Consider the following 19,475-nt stretch of genomic DNA (forward strand, 5'->3'; position numbering starts at 1 on the left):
TAATCCTGTGTAACCCAACCTCTTCTTAATGTATTCATGATGTAATCTGTGTAACCAAACCTCTTCTTAATGTATTCATGATGTACCTGGGATGTGTTTTGCACTGTATTCTGGGGCATGGAGGGAAGTTTCAAAAGTTCATGTCACCCCTTTCTCGCTGTTCAATCTCGCCTTGAACCTGTTGCACAATAAACTTGGATCTTCTGCAGCTTGCTCCTGTCTCTGGCTGAGCTCATTTTCCTCCGCTGGGACCCGCGGACTTAGTCCGACGAGCTGGGTGGCAGAGCAGCCTCGCACCCAGATTTTACCCTAACACTTGGGCAGATAAATGAAGCACAGGGGAAAGGTATTAAACCTTTACTGTTCAGCTGTGTGAAGCAGATCACCGCCCTCTACCCCCTTGAAGAGTGAAAAAAAGCATACATGGGTCTGCACAGGATTGAATATAATTAATATATCCTCTTACTAATTCCATCATAAGGTTATGGGCCCAGTTTAGGAATTATTTCCAGATATATTAAATAGTTTTTCAGTTTTTGAATGGATTTTGAGGCTTGAGTTTTAAACTGCAAAAGAGAGAATTTTTTTCTTAGCCTCACAGCACCAGAGAAAAATCCTTCCTATGCAACCTAGGAAGTAGGGAAAAGGCTATTTATTTTGGGTTTTTTATTTTGTGATGGTTTTTCCATTTTTTCTAATGTTCTTTTTGAAAAATATTTCTTTTTATGACTTTTGGTATTTTTTATTTTAAGATAGATAGCAAGAGTTCCATTGCAGACGAAAGCCCCAATTTACCTAAGCTTACTGAAAACAATTTCAACCGATGGAAAAGGTGCTTAGAAGCCAGATTTTTAGTTAGGGGAATAATGGAATGTATCATCCAGTTTGTATTAAGTATGTTCTAGCTTTTCAATAATGGATAGGAAGTCTATCACGTGACTGCTACTGTCCTTTTTGGATTCAAGCTTTAATCTAAATAAATCTCTCACCCAGGCACAGTGAGAGCACTTGCTTGTGAATCCAAATGCCTTTTGGATTTGAGCAGCTGTTTCACCTGTCTTAGTGTGAACCATCTGAGTATCTAAATATTGTCCAGAGTGGTGGACACCACTGCTAGATTTTTCTGCTGCTGCCATTTCTTTATTAAGGTTTAGTTTTCACTGAGTGTCTCCTGTGGAACCGGTTCTGTATGTCCTACAGTTGAATTGCAACATAATTATTGTGTCCATTTTGGACAGAATAGCTTTCTCTGTACAATTTGAAAATGTAAAATGCCAGGTGACCAGAGATCATAGCTGTCAACGTTTCCCTTTTTTAAGGAAAATTCCCTTATTCCGAATAGGATTCCTTGCAAGAAAAGGGAAAAGTTGACGGGGCAGCCAGAGATGGTGAATTATATGCTGAAGCATGTTTGATTGATGGTGTATATGATACTAATCTTTCAGAACCCCAGTCTGCAAATGGGGCACATTCATGCCAGAAGCAGATCCAGAACTTTGGCATAGAAGATCTGGTAACAGAGAGATCAAAGCCATTGTGGAATTGTAACACAAGGAGCTTGTAAGAGGGGTGAAGGTAGCCCAGAGTTCACCAGCCACAATAAAGTTTCTAAGTTGCATCACTGAAGAAAGTGTTAAGCATTCTTTTCCTCCATGTACAGAAAAGCGCCAGAGTGCTTGATGTAGTCTACAGTGTTGTATGGGATCCAGGGAGTGCCCTCCAGCAGCATAATGTGGTTTGCTGGAGCCTGGGGTGCACACATACTGGAGGTGCCTGCACCTGCTGGGCCAGCCTAGCCCTTGCCGCAGTCACCATCAGATCAACCCCCTGCCAAGCGGGGCCACACTGCACCGCCTGCCCACCTGCACAGGGGGGAGGTCGGTTGGTTGATGCGGCCCTTCACGGGCAAATCCCCCCCCCAACACCCAGGGAGAGAAGTGCCAGCCTACACTGGGGTCACCCCTTGCCCGCCTCCCTCCATTCAGTGAGGACATGGCAGCAAGGCCAGGCTGGAACCGGGGCCCAGAGACCCCTGGCAGCAGGAAGGGAAGGATAGGGAATTGGGGATGGGGCCCACCAGATCATTCCTGGGCAGGATGGGTATCCACACAGAAGCCAGCACCTGTGTGGTGGCACCTGGTTCGTCCCCCCCTCAAAATTGTGCACCCGGGGCCACAGCCCCGCTGCCCCCCAATGCTATGCCACTGGTTTCTTCCCTAAAGAAAAGACGTATATTCTAATCTTACTATTTGATTTCTCAAGTTACTGTGCTGTGTATTTTGTCAATGAGAAAAGCTAAACAGTGGAGATGTTGAGAAAATACCTTGCCATGGAGAGCAACAAGTTTCAGAGGAAACCCACAACTTTCGTCAGCGACCACAGGGATGAGTTTAATACATACCACATTCAAACCCTCCTGGAAAAGGAAGGGATTACATGTGTAAAGAGTGTTAGTGACACTCCATAACAGAACTCAGCTGCTGAGAGAAAGTTCAGTTCTCTTATGGAGATGACTAGGTGCATGCTGAGAGATGCTGGCCTTCCCAAATACACTGCAGTGGCTACTGCATGTCCCCACATGCATTTGGGAGCACCACACACTATTACAAGGAAATGGGTATTCAAGGTAAAGCAGGGGGCAGAAGGTGAAGTTGAGTGCTACAAAGCAAGATGTGTGGTGAAAGGTTACTCGCAAAAGTACAGAAAGGACTATGATTAGACTTTTGCCCCTGTAATGAGACTCACCCCCAGTAGTCTGATCGTTTGTTGTTGTTTAGTCATTTAGTTGTGTCCGACTCTTTTTGACCCCATGGACCAGAGCACGCCAGGCACTCCTGCCTTCCACTGCCTTCTGCAGTTTGGTCAAGCTCATGCTGGTAGCTTCGAGAACACTATCCAACCATCTTGTCCTCTGTCGTCCCCTTCTCCTTGTGCCCTCCATCTTTCCCAACACCCTTATTCCCCCAACAGAGCTAACGTTCCCAGAGTGGTTAACAATAAATCCTTCTTCCAAGGGAACTCTGGGAACTGCTGAGCTTAGGGTACTCTCAGCACCCTTAACAAACTATAGTTACCAGGATTCTTTGGGGTGGGGAAGCCATGACAGTTTAAGTGGTAGAATAGTGCTTTAAATGTATGGCGTGGTTCCAGATAATTTTCTCCATCTGTCAAATGGGTGTAATAACGTCTAGTCTCACCAAGTTATTGTATGGACATTTCATTGTCATCTTTGTAAGGGTCTGATATTTTAATGGACTGCCTGAGTTTTTGAAACAGGTTAGTCTGTCAAGAGATAGATTATCCTGTGTTGTGTGAAGGAAGTTGCCTGGGGAAAGCTAAATTACTAAAAGGCTGGGTAATCTCTAGGATGTGATATATATATATATATGGAATCTAATGGAAACACACTGGCGTATTTTTGTTGCCTTCTCAGCCATGTAATTTGTTGATTTTAGAATAGCTCAGGGGAAGTTGGCTCATTTCACTTACCATGACTGACTAGGTTGTGATAGACTGTGACTGTTTTCACAAGTGATGTTTGAGTCAATGATTGCATTTCCAGCTTTCATAAATTGAATGAAAAGGCCTCCTTGACTGGAGGGTACAACTGATTTAGGAATATCTCTCTTCCATTTTGTGCCTGATAATAACATTCAAGTGTTGCATTCCAGATGTGTATTCCCCATCCTAGCCATCTTGATAGAAGGCAACGGTAGAAGTTTATAAAATTATACACATCATGGAGAAGGTGGATGATGTTTGTTTTATCATAATTATTATCACTGCTTCAACTATTGCTGGATGTCCTAACTCCTTACCTGGGAGTAAACCCCATTGAACTGAATAGGACTTGTTTTTGATTAAACATTAATAATTACTATTTCAGACTGGTACCACAAAGTATGATATATCACATTTATGGAGAAACCCCCAAAATGAGAGTTTTATGTGGCACTTCAAAGACAGACACATTTCCTTGGAGCTCTTTTATTAAATTAATAAGGAAGCCAATTCACAGCATCTGCTCTCATACTATGTAAGAATTTGGAATGCTTAACACCTGTATTTATGTTTTAGTACCACATTCCCATTATGCTTGCTTAATATGATCTTATCCTTTTATATTTTGTAATGTAAACAATTTTCCTGGCCTGAGTTTTGCTGAAGTGTTATTATATAGGAGCCACTGTGTATAGATTGCTAACAAAAAAATTTTTTTTATTGTTTTTGTGGGGTTGTAATATGGGGAGAAATAGTTATTTGCTCAATTGTTACTTGATGCATTGCAACCCTCCTCCTTTGCAGTAACTGTTACTGACTAAAAACGACAAATATATGTACTGCTGAAGGCATTGTTATTATAGTGAACCTAGATATTATTATTATTGAAAGTACATAAAAGTAAAAAAAAAAAAAAACAACAACACAACCAACACAACATGATTAGTACTGCTTTGTATTGTGTGTGTGTGTGTGTGTGTAGCCTACTGCTTTTCATCGTTTTGTCACTTGTGTTTTTTAAGCAGTTGTTAACTTACTGGTTACAGTTTCCAGGAGGTTAGTGGGTTGTGTCAGTCCCACTGCAGCAAAATCAACAGGGGGGGTCCTTGGGGTACCGTAACAAATTTATGAGGGCCAAAGCTTTCCTGGATCAGAATCCACTTCATGAGTGTGACCTTCAGCATCCTTCATGAATCTGTTGAAGTTGATTCTAGCTCATGAAAGCTTATTCCGCTATAAAAGTGTCTTTCTTGAAAGTTAATGCAAAAAAAAAACCCCAACAACACCTTACTAACAATGAAGTCCAATGAAGTCCAAGTCCAACGAAGTGGGCTTCACACCATAATAAATATCGGGCAGATTTTAAGGTGCCCAAATGTTTAATGCTTGGTTTTGCGTCATTTTATAACTACCGTAAGTGTCTTGTGGTGGCACCTTAAAGACAAAGGTCACTCACACCTTACATTGAAAGCACTCTTGTATGACTTTTAACAGGCATGGCTTCCCCCAAGAATCCTGGAAACTGTAGTTCCTTAAGGACATCCTAACAACTCTCAGCATCCGGCACACGATAGATGAGGAAGTTAAAGCGGTAATGATTCACTGGGCCAGAGATTTAGGGTATAGTGTAGATATGGAAGACTGGCAAAAAATATGGAATGAAAATCTGAAGTTTACAGCATGTACTACGTTAAAAGAAAATGTTATGAAAATGGTATACAGATGGTATATGACACCAGTTAAATTGGCAAAAATGTACAAAACCTGTAACAAATGTTGGAAATGTAAAGAGAAAGAGGGTACATTTATTCATATGTGGTGGGAGTGTAAGAAAGTGAAGGGGTTCTGGGAAATGATATATAATGAGTTAAAGAAAATGCTGAAATATAGCTTTGTAAAGAAACCAGAAACCTTCTTACTGGGAATAACTAGAAAGGAAATAAATAAGAATATTGATGGCCCAAAAATGGAAACAAGAAGGACTACCGACTCTGGAAGAATGGAGAACAAAACTAACAGACTATGAAGAACTGGACAAATTAACTGGAAAAATTAGACTCCAAAGAGATCATAAGTTTCTAGAGGACTGGGGAAAATTCAGAGAATATTTGAAAACTGCATGTGAGGAACATACAACCCTAGTGTGTTTTAAAGAAGCTTTGTGAAAAAAAATAAAGAATATTGCAAGAATGTAAATGAGGACAGAAAATTTTTATTTAAAGGCGATACTATAATTAAGGAATGTGAAGATAGAAATTTAACTACGGATGATTGTCAGAGGAGTTGAGGGAGGTTCAATAAGTCAAAATATGTGATGTGGAATTTTGTATGATTGGAGATTTTATGAAAAAATTAATAAAAATTTATTATATAAAAAACAACAACTCTCAGCATCCTTAAGAAACTACAGTTCCCAGGATTGGTGGTGGTGGGGAGCCATGCTGTTAAAGTGGCGTCAGAGTGTTCGTGTGACAACAATCTGACACAACCAACACTTTCTTGGATTGCCTTCTGCTTCATCAGAAGCATTACCTGTTGTTATTAGCTTCCTTGAGCTTTTTAAAGCAGGCTGCAGATGTTTCAAATCAAGGACAGCCAACACAGCATCCTCCAAACGTTGGAAGCCAGACTGCTGGTCCATCTAACTCAGCTCTGTCTACACCAGAGGAAGAAGGACCCTGTGTCCCTCCAGTTCATAGCTGTCAATGTTTCCCTTTTTAAAAGGGAAATTCCCTTATTCGAAATAGGATTCCTCGCAAGAAAAGGGGAAAGTTGACAGCTGTGCTCCAGGTCAGCCTTCCCCAGCCTGGGGCCTTCCATATATTTTGGAAAACAACTCTCACCAGCAAGTATAGCCAGCAATCAGGAATAGGGATGGAAGCCATTTGGTTCTCCCAGCCTATTTTCAGGCAGGATGCAGATCACAACCTGTCAAAATCAGGTGGGCAATTATAGTTGGAAGCTCTTGCCTAACAAACTCGCTTTCCCAAAAGACCAGACTTTTCGCGATAAAGAAAGTGAAGGGGAAATGCACTGGGAAGGTGGGGTGATGCTTGCTTTGGCTCAATTGTTATCTAACTTCCCCACAAATGAATCAGAGCAGTCTGGGATTGTCTGATCTCTTTCAGGATGAAAGAGACCATCGTGAAGGGCGTGTAGTCCAAAATTTATTGAGGAAGCCCATTCCAGATGTTCTGGGGGCCCAGCTCTTTTCTTTCCCACCCAGCCAAGGACAATGGGAATCAAGAAGGCAACAGCTGGCTGGATCAGCATCCTTTTCTCTCAGCAGCCTGTGGGAAGCCGGGGAGCTGGACCTGAGCGCAACAGCCCTTTGCCTCCCTGGGATTCAGAGGCAAACTGTCTCCGACCTGCAGCCCCTGAGAGCCTCGCCCTCCGTGAATCCGTCCGCTCCTCTTGCAAAGCTGCCCAGGACGGCGCCCGCCGCCGGCTCCGGGGTGATGATGAGCCGCTTTCTCTCCCCTGCCCGGGATCATCTTCCCACGTTCAGCTTCCTTGGAACATCCGGGAGGATTCCCCGGGCAACATCTGGCGGGCCGCCCCACGCCGCTGCTTCAGCCAAACCAAGGAGCCGGGAAACCCATCCTGGGGAGCTGGGCTGGCGCATCCTTCGGCGGCGCCGCCGCCATTCCCGATCCCCTCGCAGCGCTGCTCCCGAGTCCATCCCAGCTGTTCTTCCCAGCTTGGATGGGGCGGGGGCGGGCCTGCGTCCGGGGCAGCCTCCTGCCCTCCTCCTCCTCCCTCCGTCTCGGCCTGATCACAGGCTCAAGTTTATATTGGAAGTGAGCGGAGGGAGGCGGAGGCGGAGGAGGGGTCTGGGGCTCGGCGGCGACCGAGGTCTGCTCCTCGCCCTCTCCGTCGTCTTCCCAGGATGCCCGCCGGACCTCCGGAGGGGCCGGAGTCGGGATCGGGCCGGGGGTGTCCAGCGCCGAGCAGCTGCCTCTAGCTAAGTTTTGCCGCGGCGCGAAGCCAGAGAAGTTTGCAAGTTGCGCGGCCCGCGGGCTCGGCTCTCTGGTCCTTGGGAAAGGCCGCTCCGGTGCCCCGCGAGGCTGGCTGGCTGCCGCCGCCGCCTGGGAGGGAGCCTGGGCCGGGGCAGCGGGCAGCGGCGGCGGCAGGCGCAGCCATGGACGCCGTCTCTGGCCTGGGCTCGCCGGCGCTGGAGAAGAACGTGGCCGAGCTGACCGTGATGGACGTGTACGACATCGCCTCGGCGGTGGGCCAGGAGTTCGAGCGGCTCATCGACCAGCACGGCTGCGAGGCCATCGGGCGCCTGATGCCCAAAGTGGTGCGCGTGCTGGAGATCCTGGAGCTGCTGGTCAGCCGCAACCACCTCAACCCCGAGATGGAGGAGCTGCGCCTGGAGCTCGACCGCCTCCGCCTCGAGAGGGTGGATCGCATCGAGAAGGAGAGGAAGCACCAGAAGGTCGGCCGCCGGCGGGATCGGGGCTTCTCTCGGCCGGCGGGGGGGGGGGGGTCGCTTTCAGGGCAAGGCAGCCCTTCTTTCCCGTGCACGGTCCTCGAGGCAGGGAGCCGGCTGCGCGGCGCGCTGGTGCCGGAAGACTTCGCGGCATCCGCCTCGGGTGCCCGGGCTCGCTTTTGTTTTCTGGTCTTTACTCCTCAGAATTTAAGTTCTGCTGGGATCAGTAGGGTTTACTCGCGGGAAAAGGGGGTCGTAGGATTGAGGATCCTCTACACGGAAGTGGGTGGAATCCGTGCAGAGCATTTGCTGACCCCAAAGCAAAAGGGGGAAAGTCGCCAAGCCCCGAGGAAGCCTTTGAGCCCCTCCCTTCCCTGTAACTCTTTCCAAGAATGGGGTTTACTCCTGAAGAGGGGTGGAGGAAATGTGCCCCCCCGGGCCTTTCTGTCAGGCCCCCAGAACTCTCTCTAAACAACACACTCTCTCCCCCCAGGACCCTATTTTTGCCTGGCTGGAAAGTGTCCTTTAACGGTGACAATGGCTTTTGCTTACCGGGATGGTGGATAGAGAGGAGTCTGTGTAGAAACTAGCCTTCAATGCTATACAAAGGCAACATATGTGGCCCTCGAAAAGGTTGTCCAGAAGCAAATATGGACCTCAGGCTGAAAAAAGGTCTCCCTCTCCTGCTGTGGAATAGTATGTCTGACATGAGACGAGTCTCTGAACATGGGCAGAATGCCATTCAATCACCATTGACTAGCCACCCTGTTCATACAGTTGAACATCATTCAACTGAAAGGTGGGATATAAATCTTTAAAACAACCAACCAAACATATATGGATACCATTCAGGTTAAAAGCTTCCAGATAAAAACTTCTGCCTCAGAACCACTTAGCACATCATTGAATCATCAATAAATATTGCCTGGGTGGCTTACAAACAAAAATATGAAACACACAAGTATCATTTAAAATCAGCAATGAACAATAAAAATATATTGGAAATCCCTATTTGCATAGAGGCAGCATAAAACAATTTGCAGCCCAGATTTAAAATAAAAAGGGATTGACTTTGCCCAAATTTACTAGCCTGAGCCTATGCATTTTTACTCTAAGTACCCAATGAGATTAACTCTTGAAATTAAGTGGGGATATAGTTGCAGTCTTAGAAATTAAGGTGCTCCTGGCACTCATTGAGGCAGAATTCCTATCCCACTTGATTCTAACCAGAAAAGAGGTTATTTGGTGATGAAACAGGTTCTTACTATTTTTATTAATTACATTTATATCCCACCTTTCTCTCAAGGACCTCTAGGCACATATATGTTTCTCCTCATTTTATCCTCACAATGACCTTGTCAGGGAGGACAGACTGAAAAATAGTGATGGGCTGAAGGTGAGCCTCATAGCTGAGTGGAGATTTAAACTTGGGTCTCCCCAGGCTTAGTTTAGCATTCTAAGCATCTATCAGCCTAGCTCTGTACTCTGCACTTGCCTAGAGGCACTCAAGTTGTTTTTCTTACGGAGTCCTACTTTTTACATGCTCTAGAGTTGATCCCTGGCTTCAAATACAAGTTCTGGGGCTTTGATGTTCTGCAAGCTGAGCTTGGGCTATGTTAGAGCCCTAGGAAGAAGGAAAAAGAGATGGAAGAGATAAGAAAGGATATGGGATGGGAACTAGGGAGTATTAATTTATCCACTGTACCCATTCAGTTCTCCTAGAATTATGCTCTGAGCTGACATCAGCCTCCGATTTGGTTGTGCATTAAAGTGGTAAACGAGAGGCTAAAATAGAGTCACCAGCCGCTAAAAAGATCACAGGCCTTTGACTCACTTCTCCCTCTCTCTGCCCAGAATAAATTGTGCAACAATAGCTGGGCTGTCAACTCTGGTGGATGGAGGTAACTGTTGCAGAGAGGCACTACGTAATTGTAATTCTCTGGAATTCATTGATTCCAAATATTGGGGTGTATAACTTTGGGTAAGAATTGCAGCCCCAAGATAATCTCAGAGCTGCCACACTTCCAGGGAAATTTATCATCCAGATCACTTCCCATTCAATGAAAGAGCAAAGAATGAGAGGATGGGTAACACTAAGCCTTCTGGGTAATTATTTCAAGCCAGCCCTGGAGAATTTATGGTCCTCCAGATGTTTTGGGGACTACAGCACCAAACACTGCTGATTATTGGCTGTGCTGGATGATGGGAGGTAGAGACCACCAGCATCTGGGAGGGGCACGGGTTCCCCACATCTGTTTTAAGCAAAGCTTTGTCTGTGGTTAGCATGTGCTGTGACCATGGCCATATTGCATTGGGGCAATTACACCAGGTCGTCCTTTATCCTCTCAACAGACATGTAAGGTGGGTTATGCTGAGAGCTGGTGCCTGACCCAAGTCAGGGAGTGAGTGAAAACATCAATGAGTTATGTGGGTGTTAAATGTAAAACTACACATGCTCAGTTATTTTTCTTTATCAAGGTTGGCAAAATGTGTTTGCGTTTTGCTGAGAGTTTTGAAACTGCACATGATCAGAATATTTTTTCATAGCCCATCAAAGCTTATGCCATGATCCATTTGGATGTCTTTAAGGACCCACATGACTTAATTTTATGGTACTTTATTTAATGCATTTGGTGGGGTGGGTGTCCTATTTTGGAAACTGCACCAGGCATCCCTCCCTCCTTAATCCAGCCTCTCAGTACCTCCCTTGTGTGTTGCTTTCAATCTCAGAATGGAGAAGGGGGGGGGAAGATGGCTCTCCCCAATCCGCTGCCTGCTGGTGTGTTTCCTCATGGGCTTTGTTTGCTACTGGCACTGCAAAAAGTGCTTTAAAATTCCTTCCTGCTCAGCAGGTTTTAAAGCAATAACGGAAGAGAGGGGTGGGAAGGGAAGAGAGCATGGCTAGAGGAGCAATAACTAAGATCTCCTCCTGCGATAAAAGCTGGGGAGGGGGCTGTTGGTTTGTTCTTGTTTTTAATATGCATTTTGTGTTTTTGTCTTGTATTTTTATGCTGTGAACTGCCTTCATCTACAGATGAAGGGTGGTATACAAATTTAATATAATAATAATAATAATAATAATAATAATAATAATAATAATAATAATAATGAAATGGGTTAAGGAAGGTGACAGTAATACAAACGTAAACCAGTAGCAAACCAACATTCTCTGATCATATTGCATTGTGGGAAAGCAGCTATAATAGGCTTGCCGAGTGTGGTTGCCAGCTGACCTGAAGATGGCATGTCTCTGTGCCTTAAAGAGCAATGGAGATCTACCCACAAAGCTTTTTCATAGCAAAGAGGTAAACATCAACATGCACTGATCAAGCTGCTTGGTAAAGCTTGCAGCCCTCCATATGTTGCTGGCCTGCTACTCTCCTAATTCCTGAGCGTTGGCCAATCTGGCTGGGCTTGATGGGAGTTGGAGCTGGGCAACATCTGGACAGCCAGAGGTTCTCCACACTGACTTCAGTCACAGGAGCAAGAGCTGAGAAGAAAGCTGGCAAACATATGTTCTCCCAAACCTTTCCAGAGGCCCCACCAAGCATCTTTCTCTGGTTTTCTCCTTAACAAAGCACTCCACGCCTCCCTCTGGAGCTGGGATCTCAGCCTTGGTTGTCAGTTTACTCTGCAGGTGCAGACCAGGGTCTTCAGAAAAAGAAATAGCTCCATAGCTCAGCAGCAGAGCAGCTGCCTTGGCAGGGAGAAGTTGCAAGTCCAGTTTCTGGCATCTCCATGTGGAAGTGCGAAAGACTCCTGTCTAAAACTGCAAAAGTCTGATACTAGTCAGTGCTGGTAGGGTATGGATAGCCTGTTGTTGGTCTACAGGTGGTCTATCACCTCTGGCCATTGATCATGATGACTGGGACTGATGGAGTCCAACAAGATCTGGAGCAACCTGCTACCCTCCAGACACTTTGGACTACAACTTCCATCATTCCTGACTGCTAGTCATACTGACTGGGGCTGATGGGAGCTGTAGTCCAAAACATCTAGAGGGCACCAGGTCAGGGGAGGCTGATCTGGAAGGACGCAGCTTCCACCAGTTTAGTGAGCTAAATGGACCAGCAATCTGATCTGGCATAAGGCATCTAAGGTCCTATTGTGTTCCTTAAACTTTCATATTTATTTATTGCATTTATGTCTTATCTTCTCTTCAGCCACTGACCAAGGCCAGATCTGTTGAGCCTCAGGAAAATTTGCTGCTTCACGTGCCTCTAAGATCCTCCATATGAAAATAGGAATGTAGGAAGTGGCCTTATATCATTGGTCCATCAAGCTTAGTATTGTCTACTCCAAGGTGGAGAACCTGTGACCCTCCAGAGGATCTTGGTCTATAGCTTCCAACATTCCTCACTTTCAGCCCTGAAAACTGAGGCTGATGGGAGTTGTAATCCAATAATATGGGGGGTGGGGTGGCTACACTGTCTGGAATCATTTCTCCAGCGTTTTAGACAGGCAGTCTTTGCCAGTCCTAACTGGACATGCAGGGCTTTGAACCTGGAACCTTCTGCCTGGAAAGATGCTATAACCAGCAAGATCTGACCCTTCCATTGAACGGGAGACATTTGACCGTCCGGGACCTGAAAGTGATGGTATGCAATCTCACCCTCTAGGAGCTGGAGCTGGTGGAAGATGTTTGGAGAGGGGAAGCCCAAGATCTCCTCACCCAAATCGCCCAGCTTCAGGAAGAGAATAAGCAGCTGATGACCAACCTCTCCCACAAGGACGTCAACTTTTCGGAAGAAGAGTTCCAGAAGCATGAAGGCAAGTGGGGTAGGCAGAGATTCTCGATGAGAGCATTGGGTTCATTTGACCTGAAACTCAGTAAGAAACTGTTCGGGAAAGTATAGGAGTTGGCAAAAAGTACTGACATAAGTCTGTATGGAGCACGTGACTCCGGTTGTATGACAAGTTCACTGGCTTCCTTTTGGTTTCCTGGACCGGTTCAAAGGCCTGGTTTTGACTTTCAGCACCTTTAAACCAGAATGGGGGACATATGTCATTCCACATGGTACTGGACTCCCATTATCCCTGACCATTGGCTATTCTGGCTGAGGCATATGGGCACCACAACTGAAAATGCGCTTCTTTTTTGCTCACCTGCTGAACCTCAGCTGGCAGAGAATACTGTGCAGAACCTCAGGTGCACAGGAGCGAAGTACATGGGAAAATAATGGTTTTTGTTGCAGTTCCTTGTATATCACCTCTAATAACTATAGTAATTAAATGCATTCAGGTCAGATAGTCAATTAAATGGGAGGGGGGGAAGGGATTTGAGCTCTTGGCATGTGGGGCTAGTATTGGCCACTTAATTATACCAGGGTGGCTTGTAGCCCTCCAGATGTTGGATTCTGACACTCATTCATCCCACCCAGCATGGTCAATAGTCAGGGATTATGGGAGTTTTAATCCAGCAACATCTGGAGAGCTGCAGCTTCCCCACCTCTGGTTTATAACAATTGCCTTTGTTGACTAGAAATTTGGGTGCTGTTGAGGAGAGAGAATTTTAAAAGAGCCGGCTGGATCAGACCAAAGGTCCATTGAGGTTCAACACCCTTCTCCCCACAGTGGCCAGTCAAATTCTTAATTCAGAGAAGTCCACAAGCAGGACATGGAAGCAACAGCCCTCCTTTTCCTGGTGTGCCTCAGCAAGGACTATTCACTATTCACCAACCACAGAGGTTCCATTGCATTGCTGAGAATTGATAGATTTGAGGAGGAGGAGCCCAAGTCCTTTTTTATTAGTTTGTTTACATTTCTATACCACCGTTCCACCAATTGGTCTCTTGAAGCCATGAAGGCAAGTGGCGCCACCAGCCTTTGTGGCAGCAAATTCTGTAAATCAGGACTGAGGAACTTGAAGCCTAACAACATCCAAAGGGCCACAACTCCCATCTGTCCCTTAGTCAGCAGAGCTAATAGTTGGAAGTTGTAGTCCAACAACATTACAGGGCTGCACAGTTCCCAGTCCAGCCATAAATTATCTCTGTGTTGTGTAAAGTACAGCTTGTTTTTGCTGAGTGCTGTATCTACTGCCAGCCAAATTCACTGGGTGAAAATTATTATATTTTAATCATTAGTAGCTTTGAAAAATAAAAGTTTCCAGGATGATTCCAATATTAAATACTAGCAGCCTGATAGCCAGTGTTGCTCGGGAATTTTAAGAAACAACCCACCCCCCGCAGTTTTGAAATAAGTTGTTAAAATCAGTGAAGTTTTGAAAGGTTCAGTCTGCCCTCTTGATTCAAAGCAACATCCAATCATATCCAAATATAAATGAAAACTTGCTTCTTGATTTCAGGAACCCTCATGCAAAATTTGGTTATGATAAATTAAGGGTGTCTAAACACACAGCAAGAGACGAAACAAATTTCCAAAATATATAGTAGACGTGTGGGCTGAAACATGAAATGAGGGTGATGGCTGCTGTCTTACCTCCATGACATCCCCTTGGTAAACAAATCCTAGACAAACCTGCAGAATCCTGTGCAGCTTGCCCTGGTGGAATTAGTCATGCACCATCAGATCTTTTGCACGGCACCCACAGAACTGAGCTGCCAGCATCATGTTTCACATAAAACTATTTTTATATGAAAGAATCTTCTTGGGATGCAGTGGGTGCAGCACCTGCTTTGTCAAGATCTAGGTCAGCAGAGGAGCAGAACAGAACTTCCACAGCGGCCACAGGTTGTCCCCTTACTTGCTCCCCTTGTTATTGCATCTCTCCTAGAGAACAGCCACTTTGCCCAGGTGGGGTAGAACCTGTACAATGGTACCTCTGGTTAAGAACTTAATTCGTTCCGGAGGTCCATTCTTAACCTGAAACTGTTCTTAACCTGAGGTACCACTTTAGCTAGTGGGGCCTCCCGCTGCCGCTGCGCTGCTTGAGCACGATTTCTGTTCTCATCCTGAAGCAAAGTTCTTACCCCAAGGTACTATTTCTGGGTTAGTGGAGTCTGTAACCTGAAGCGTCTGTAACCTGAAGCGCCTGTAACCTGAGGTACCACTGTACTCCCCTCCCCCGGTGCTGTTGGGTAACAAGTGCAGCTGCATTTCGGGTACTATGTACTGTTTGGGGCACCTTGCCTCACAAGGGGTATTGTTGGGAAAGGATCAGAAAACAACCCCCAAAATGATCAAGGGGATGGAGAGAGACTCCCTCGGAGGAAAAGTTGCAGTATTTGGGATTTGGAGAAAAAGTGAGCGAGAGGCAGTGTGATAGAAGAGTATTGAATGATGCATGGCACAGAGAAAGTAGACAGAGGGAAGTTTTTCTCCCTCTCTCAAAACACAAGAAGCCATGGACTTTCGGTGAAGCTGAATGTTGGAAGATTCAGGACAGAGAAAAGGAAGTCACACAGTGCATAGTTAAACTATGGAACTCCCTCCCACAGGAGACAGTGATGGTTACCAGTGTGGACAGCTGTAAAAGAAATTAGGCAGATTTATGAATGGCAAGGCTATCAATGGCTGCTAGCCTTGATGACAGTGCTGTGCCGCCAAGGTTGGAGGCAGTAATATTTCTGAACACCAGTTGCTGGGAAACACAGGAGAGGGAGAGGGCTGTTGCGCTCAGGTCCTGCTTGGGGGTTCCCACAGGCATCTGGTTGGGCTACGTGAGAACACGATTCTGGACTAGTGGGGCCATTGGCCTGAGGAAGCAAGCTCTCATAAGAGCATAATGTCAATTCTGATCCACTAGGATCCCATCAATTGTGGTCCACTAGGCATGCTAGCTGGGGTTGATGGAGTCATGAACCTTTGTTCTCAATCTTTGAGGCAAGCTGCAAGCCTATCCCTACTTACCTGAGAGTAAAACCCACTGAATTCAATAGGGCGTATTTGTAGGTAGCCATGCTGAGAACTGTGTCATCAGTCCATGAAATGTCTCAGAACATTTAAGCTGCAATCCTATACATTGTTGTTTATTAAACTATGCCTTGGTTCTACATTATGCATAAAACCAGCCCACCAGTTTATGTTGTGTTTGCTGCCAACAAACCACAATCCAACACTATGGTTTGTTGGTGGCTTACAAACCTTGGTTTGCTTTTAAGTATGCTAACCCAATAACCATGGTTTGTCTGGTGAATGCCTGGGGTGGTTTGGCCAAACTGCAAAGGTAAAAAGCAAGGGCATCTGGGAAACAAAACAAACTTTGAAGGAACAAGCCATGGTTTATTTGATTCTCTGTGGGACAACTCATAGATAAGGATTATGTGTGAACCAGGCTCTACCTACAGTGACTGACAGCCGCTTTCCAGGAAATCAGGCCAGGGGTCTTTCTCAGCCTTGCCTAGAAATGCTGGGGAATGAACCTGGGGCCTTCTCCATGCAAATGTAAGTCGTGGCCATCTCTGGGGTTGTGGCACTCATCTCGCTTTATTAGAGCAGAACCAGAGCAGTGCACGGAAACGCCGTTTACCTTCCCGCCAGAGCGGTACCTATTTATCTACTTGCACTTTGACGTGCTTTCAAACTGCTAGGTTGGCAGGAGCAGGGACCAAGAAATAGGAGCTCACCCCGTCGCAGGGATTCAAACCGCCCACCTTCTGATCGGCAAGTCCTAGGCTCTGTGGTTTAACCCACAGCACCATCTGCATCCCTGCAAATGTCGCACTCCACCACTAAAATATGGCTTTTCTCCATCTTAAAGGTAAAGTAAAGGTACCCCTGCCCGTACGGGCCAGTCGTGTCCGACTCTAGGGTTGTGCGCCCATCTCACTTAAGAGACCAGGGGCCAGCGCTGTCCGGAGACACTTCCGGGTCACGTGGCCAGCGTGACAAGCTGCATCTGGCGAGCCAGCGCAGCGCACGGAAACGCCGTTTACCTTCCCGCTAATAAGCGGTCCCTATTTATCTACTTGCACCCGGGGGTGCTTTCGAACTGCTAGGTTGGCAGGTGCTGGGACCGAGCAACAGGAGCGCACCCCGCCGCGGGGATTCGAACCGCCGACCTGACGATCGGCAAGTCCTAGGCGCTGAGGTTTTACCCACAGCGCCATCCACGTCCCATACATCTTAGACTATTTCTCCATCTTAGACTATTTTAAAAGAACTTGCAGCTGATGCCTGAGTTTGCTTATTTCCTCTCTCCTCCCCACCCATTTCCTTTTCTGTCATGTCTTGTTAGATTAGGAAGCCTGAGGGCAGGGAATGTCTTGTTTCTTATTGATCTGTAAGCTGCCCTGGACATATTTTTTGTACGAAGAGGTGAAAATTCAATCCATTGGTTACCAACCACAATTAGGAAAGGGAGTGAAATGAAAGGCTACTGTTCTGAAGAGTCCACCTCACTCAACTCAATGGGACTGGCTTCTGAATAAAAATGCACAGAAGCAGGCCACCGAGCTATAAGCGGTCCTACAGCACACCCTTCCTTGGAAACAAATTGTAAGCCTATGGTATTTACTGCTAAACAAATGAGTATAGGATAGGGGCAGAGCAGCATTGATCACAATGCCATTGTGTACACCTGTGCTGAATCAACATTTAGAATTAATTAGGGTTACATACTAAATAGTATTTATTAGTTGCTTTAAATAAGTGTTTTAAAATGGCTTACAAATAAGTGTGTGTGAGAGAGAGCGAGAGAGCGTGCGAGCAAAGCACAATTTGAAGCAACCAGACCATAAAAGCGATCTCTCCATCCCCTAACTACCACATATAGCCCCAAAAGGGATGTGTATACACAAAACATACCTACATACACACAATAATAATTATTGCAAGTAAAAAATTAATGCTCAGATGTGTGTGTGGGGGGGAAACATTTTAATCTAGTGCCAAGAATAAATGAGTAAATCTGTTCAAAGCAAGCAGGTTTCTGATGTTTTCCTAGGCAGCAAAATATGCATCGTTAGCAGAATTTAGCAGGAGCCACACCAGAAGCTTAGCAAGTAATGCAGCTTCCAGAATTGGAGAGGCTACTTGCCTTGAGGGCTCTACATTACCACAGGTGCTTTCTGAGCATCCTTTTGATGTGGGGGGTGGAGTCACCTGCTTAGAGAGTCCTTAAGGTCCACCACAGACTTCACACAGTAGTGCTGCAGAGAGCAAGAAACAATCTCAGTGGTGAGGCTTATTTTTCTGTAGAGACATCCCTAGTTTGGGTTCAGGATATGATATAGCTTGTTGCTTGGAAATTTTAGGAAGGTATTGGGAGTCTAATTATGCATATCCCCCCCCCCGCCCCGACAGAAACCAAAATGGGAATGGAGGAACAAAATTAAGAAAATCTTTCAATGCAGAGAACTTAAAATAGAGATTGATTCTTAATGCTTAACGCTTAAACTATGCCCTTAGCGTTATTTTTCTAAGCTTTAACACTTTTAAAAAACTAGGTAGTCAGTTTGGAAGGAATCTACAAATCCCTGTAGTCGTTAATATTGGCTGAGAAGCAAATAAGCTTAGTAATGGAAGAGAGGTACTGCTACACATGGGACCTGCAGGCAGATGTTGCAGTGTGGAGTGCTTCTCTTCAGGGTACCAACAGCTATGATAGTTTCCTACTCCATGCCATTCCTCTTCGAGCTCCTGCCATCGGGACGGAGATACAGGACGATGAAGACAAGAACGAGCTGTCTTAAGAACAGCTTCTTCAGAGCGATCTCGGCCCTGAATGGGAAGCCTGGACTTTGAAAGTCATCTAATCTTCCTTGCTGTATTATACTGTATTGTTTTAATTAGTGTTTTTATAGTTGTTTTGATTTTGTGTGGAGTGCCTTACCTGGGTGGATGGAGCAGCCAAGTAATTTCGTTGTCCCCGAGAGGGGGCAATGACCATAAAGATATTATTATTATTAAGAACATGAGAAAAGGCTGCCGGACCAGACCAGTGAGTGGCCCATCTGGCCTTATGTCCTGTTCTCACAATGGCCAACCAGATGCTTATGGGAAACTAGCAAGCAGGATTCAGGCCCAAGAGCCCTCTCCCCTCCTGTGGTTTCAAGCAACTGGTATTCAGAAGCATCGCCGCCTCTATGGAGGCAGATTAGCCATGGCTAGTAGCCAAGATTTTTAAAGTCAAATTTAAAACTACTTAATTTTACTTAATGGTGGCTACTGAGTCTTTTATACTTTTTATGTGTTTACTATATTGGGATTGCCAATGTTTGATGGTTTTTTTCTCTTATGGTTTTGTTGTCTAAAATATGTAAATAAAGGCTGAATGAATAGTAGGTATGGTGGGACTACAACTCCCATCATCCCTGACCTCCATGCTGCATGAGGCTGATGGGAGTTGTAGTCAATATCATCCAGAGGGCTCAACATTGGCTATCCTCCAGATGCTGCTTGGCTACAGCTCACATCATCTCTCACCATTGACCAAACTAGCTGAGGCTGATGAGGGTTAGTGTTTGTCAACATCTGGAGGGCCAAAGGTTTCCCATCCCTGCCCTATTGGATGGCCCTAACCTGATGAATTTCTGCCTGTCATGTAGTTGATAAAAAGTGCAGGAGCCCCTGCCAGGAAAAAAAATGTTTACCTTAGTTATGTATTTTCAACAACCAATTATGTTTACTTAACAGG

General features: G+C 45.6%; 1 protein-coding gene across 2 annotated transcripts in view; it reads left to right on the forward strand.

Annotated features, from left to right (window-relative positions):
- Window positions 1-7,209: 7,209 nt before the first annotated feature.
- RILPL1 (Rab interacting lysosomal protein like 1) overlaps window positions 7,210-19,475 on the forward strand; it is a 37,472-nt gene continuing 25,206 nt past the window's right edge. The window contains exons 1-2 of one of the 2 annotated variants that reach the window (XM_083717383.1): window positions 7,210-7,942; window positions 12,556-12,706. In XM_083717383.1, coding sequence (XP_083573509.1) covers window positions 7,643-7,942; window positions 12,556-12,706 — 451 coding nt within the window. In that variant the 5' untranslated portion in view covers window positions 7,210-7,642. The remainder of the gene's footprint in view (window positions 7,943-12,555; window positions 12,707-19,475) is intronic. The other variant, XM_083717384.1, reaches the window with a different exon arrangement.

Source organism: Podarcis gaigeae (genome assembly GCF_964106915.1).
Source record: "Podarcis gaigeae genome assembly, chromosome: 16".
In the NCBI taxonomy this organism is placed as follows: domain Eukaryota; kingdom Metazoa; phylum Chordata; class Lepidosauria; order Squamata; family Lacertidae; genus Podarcis; species Podarcis gaigeae.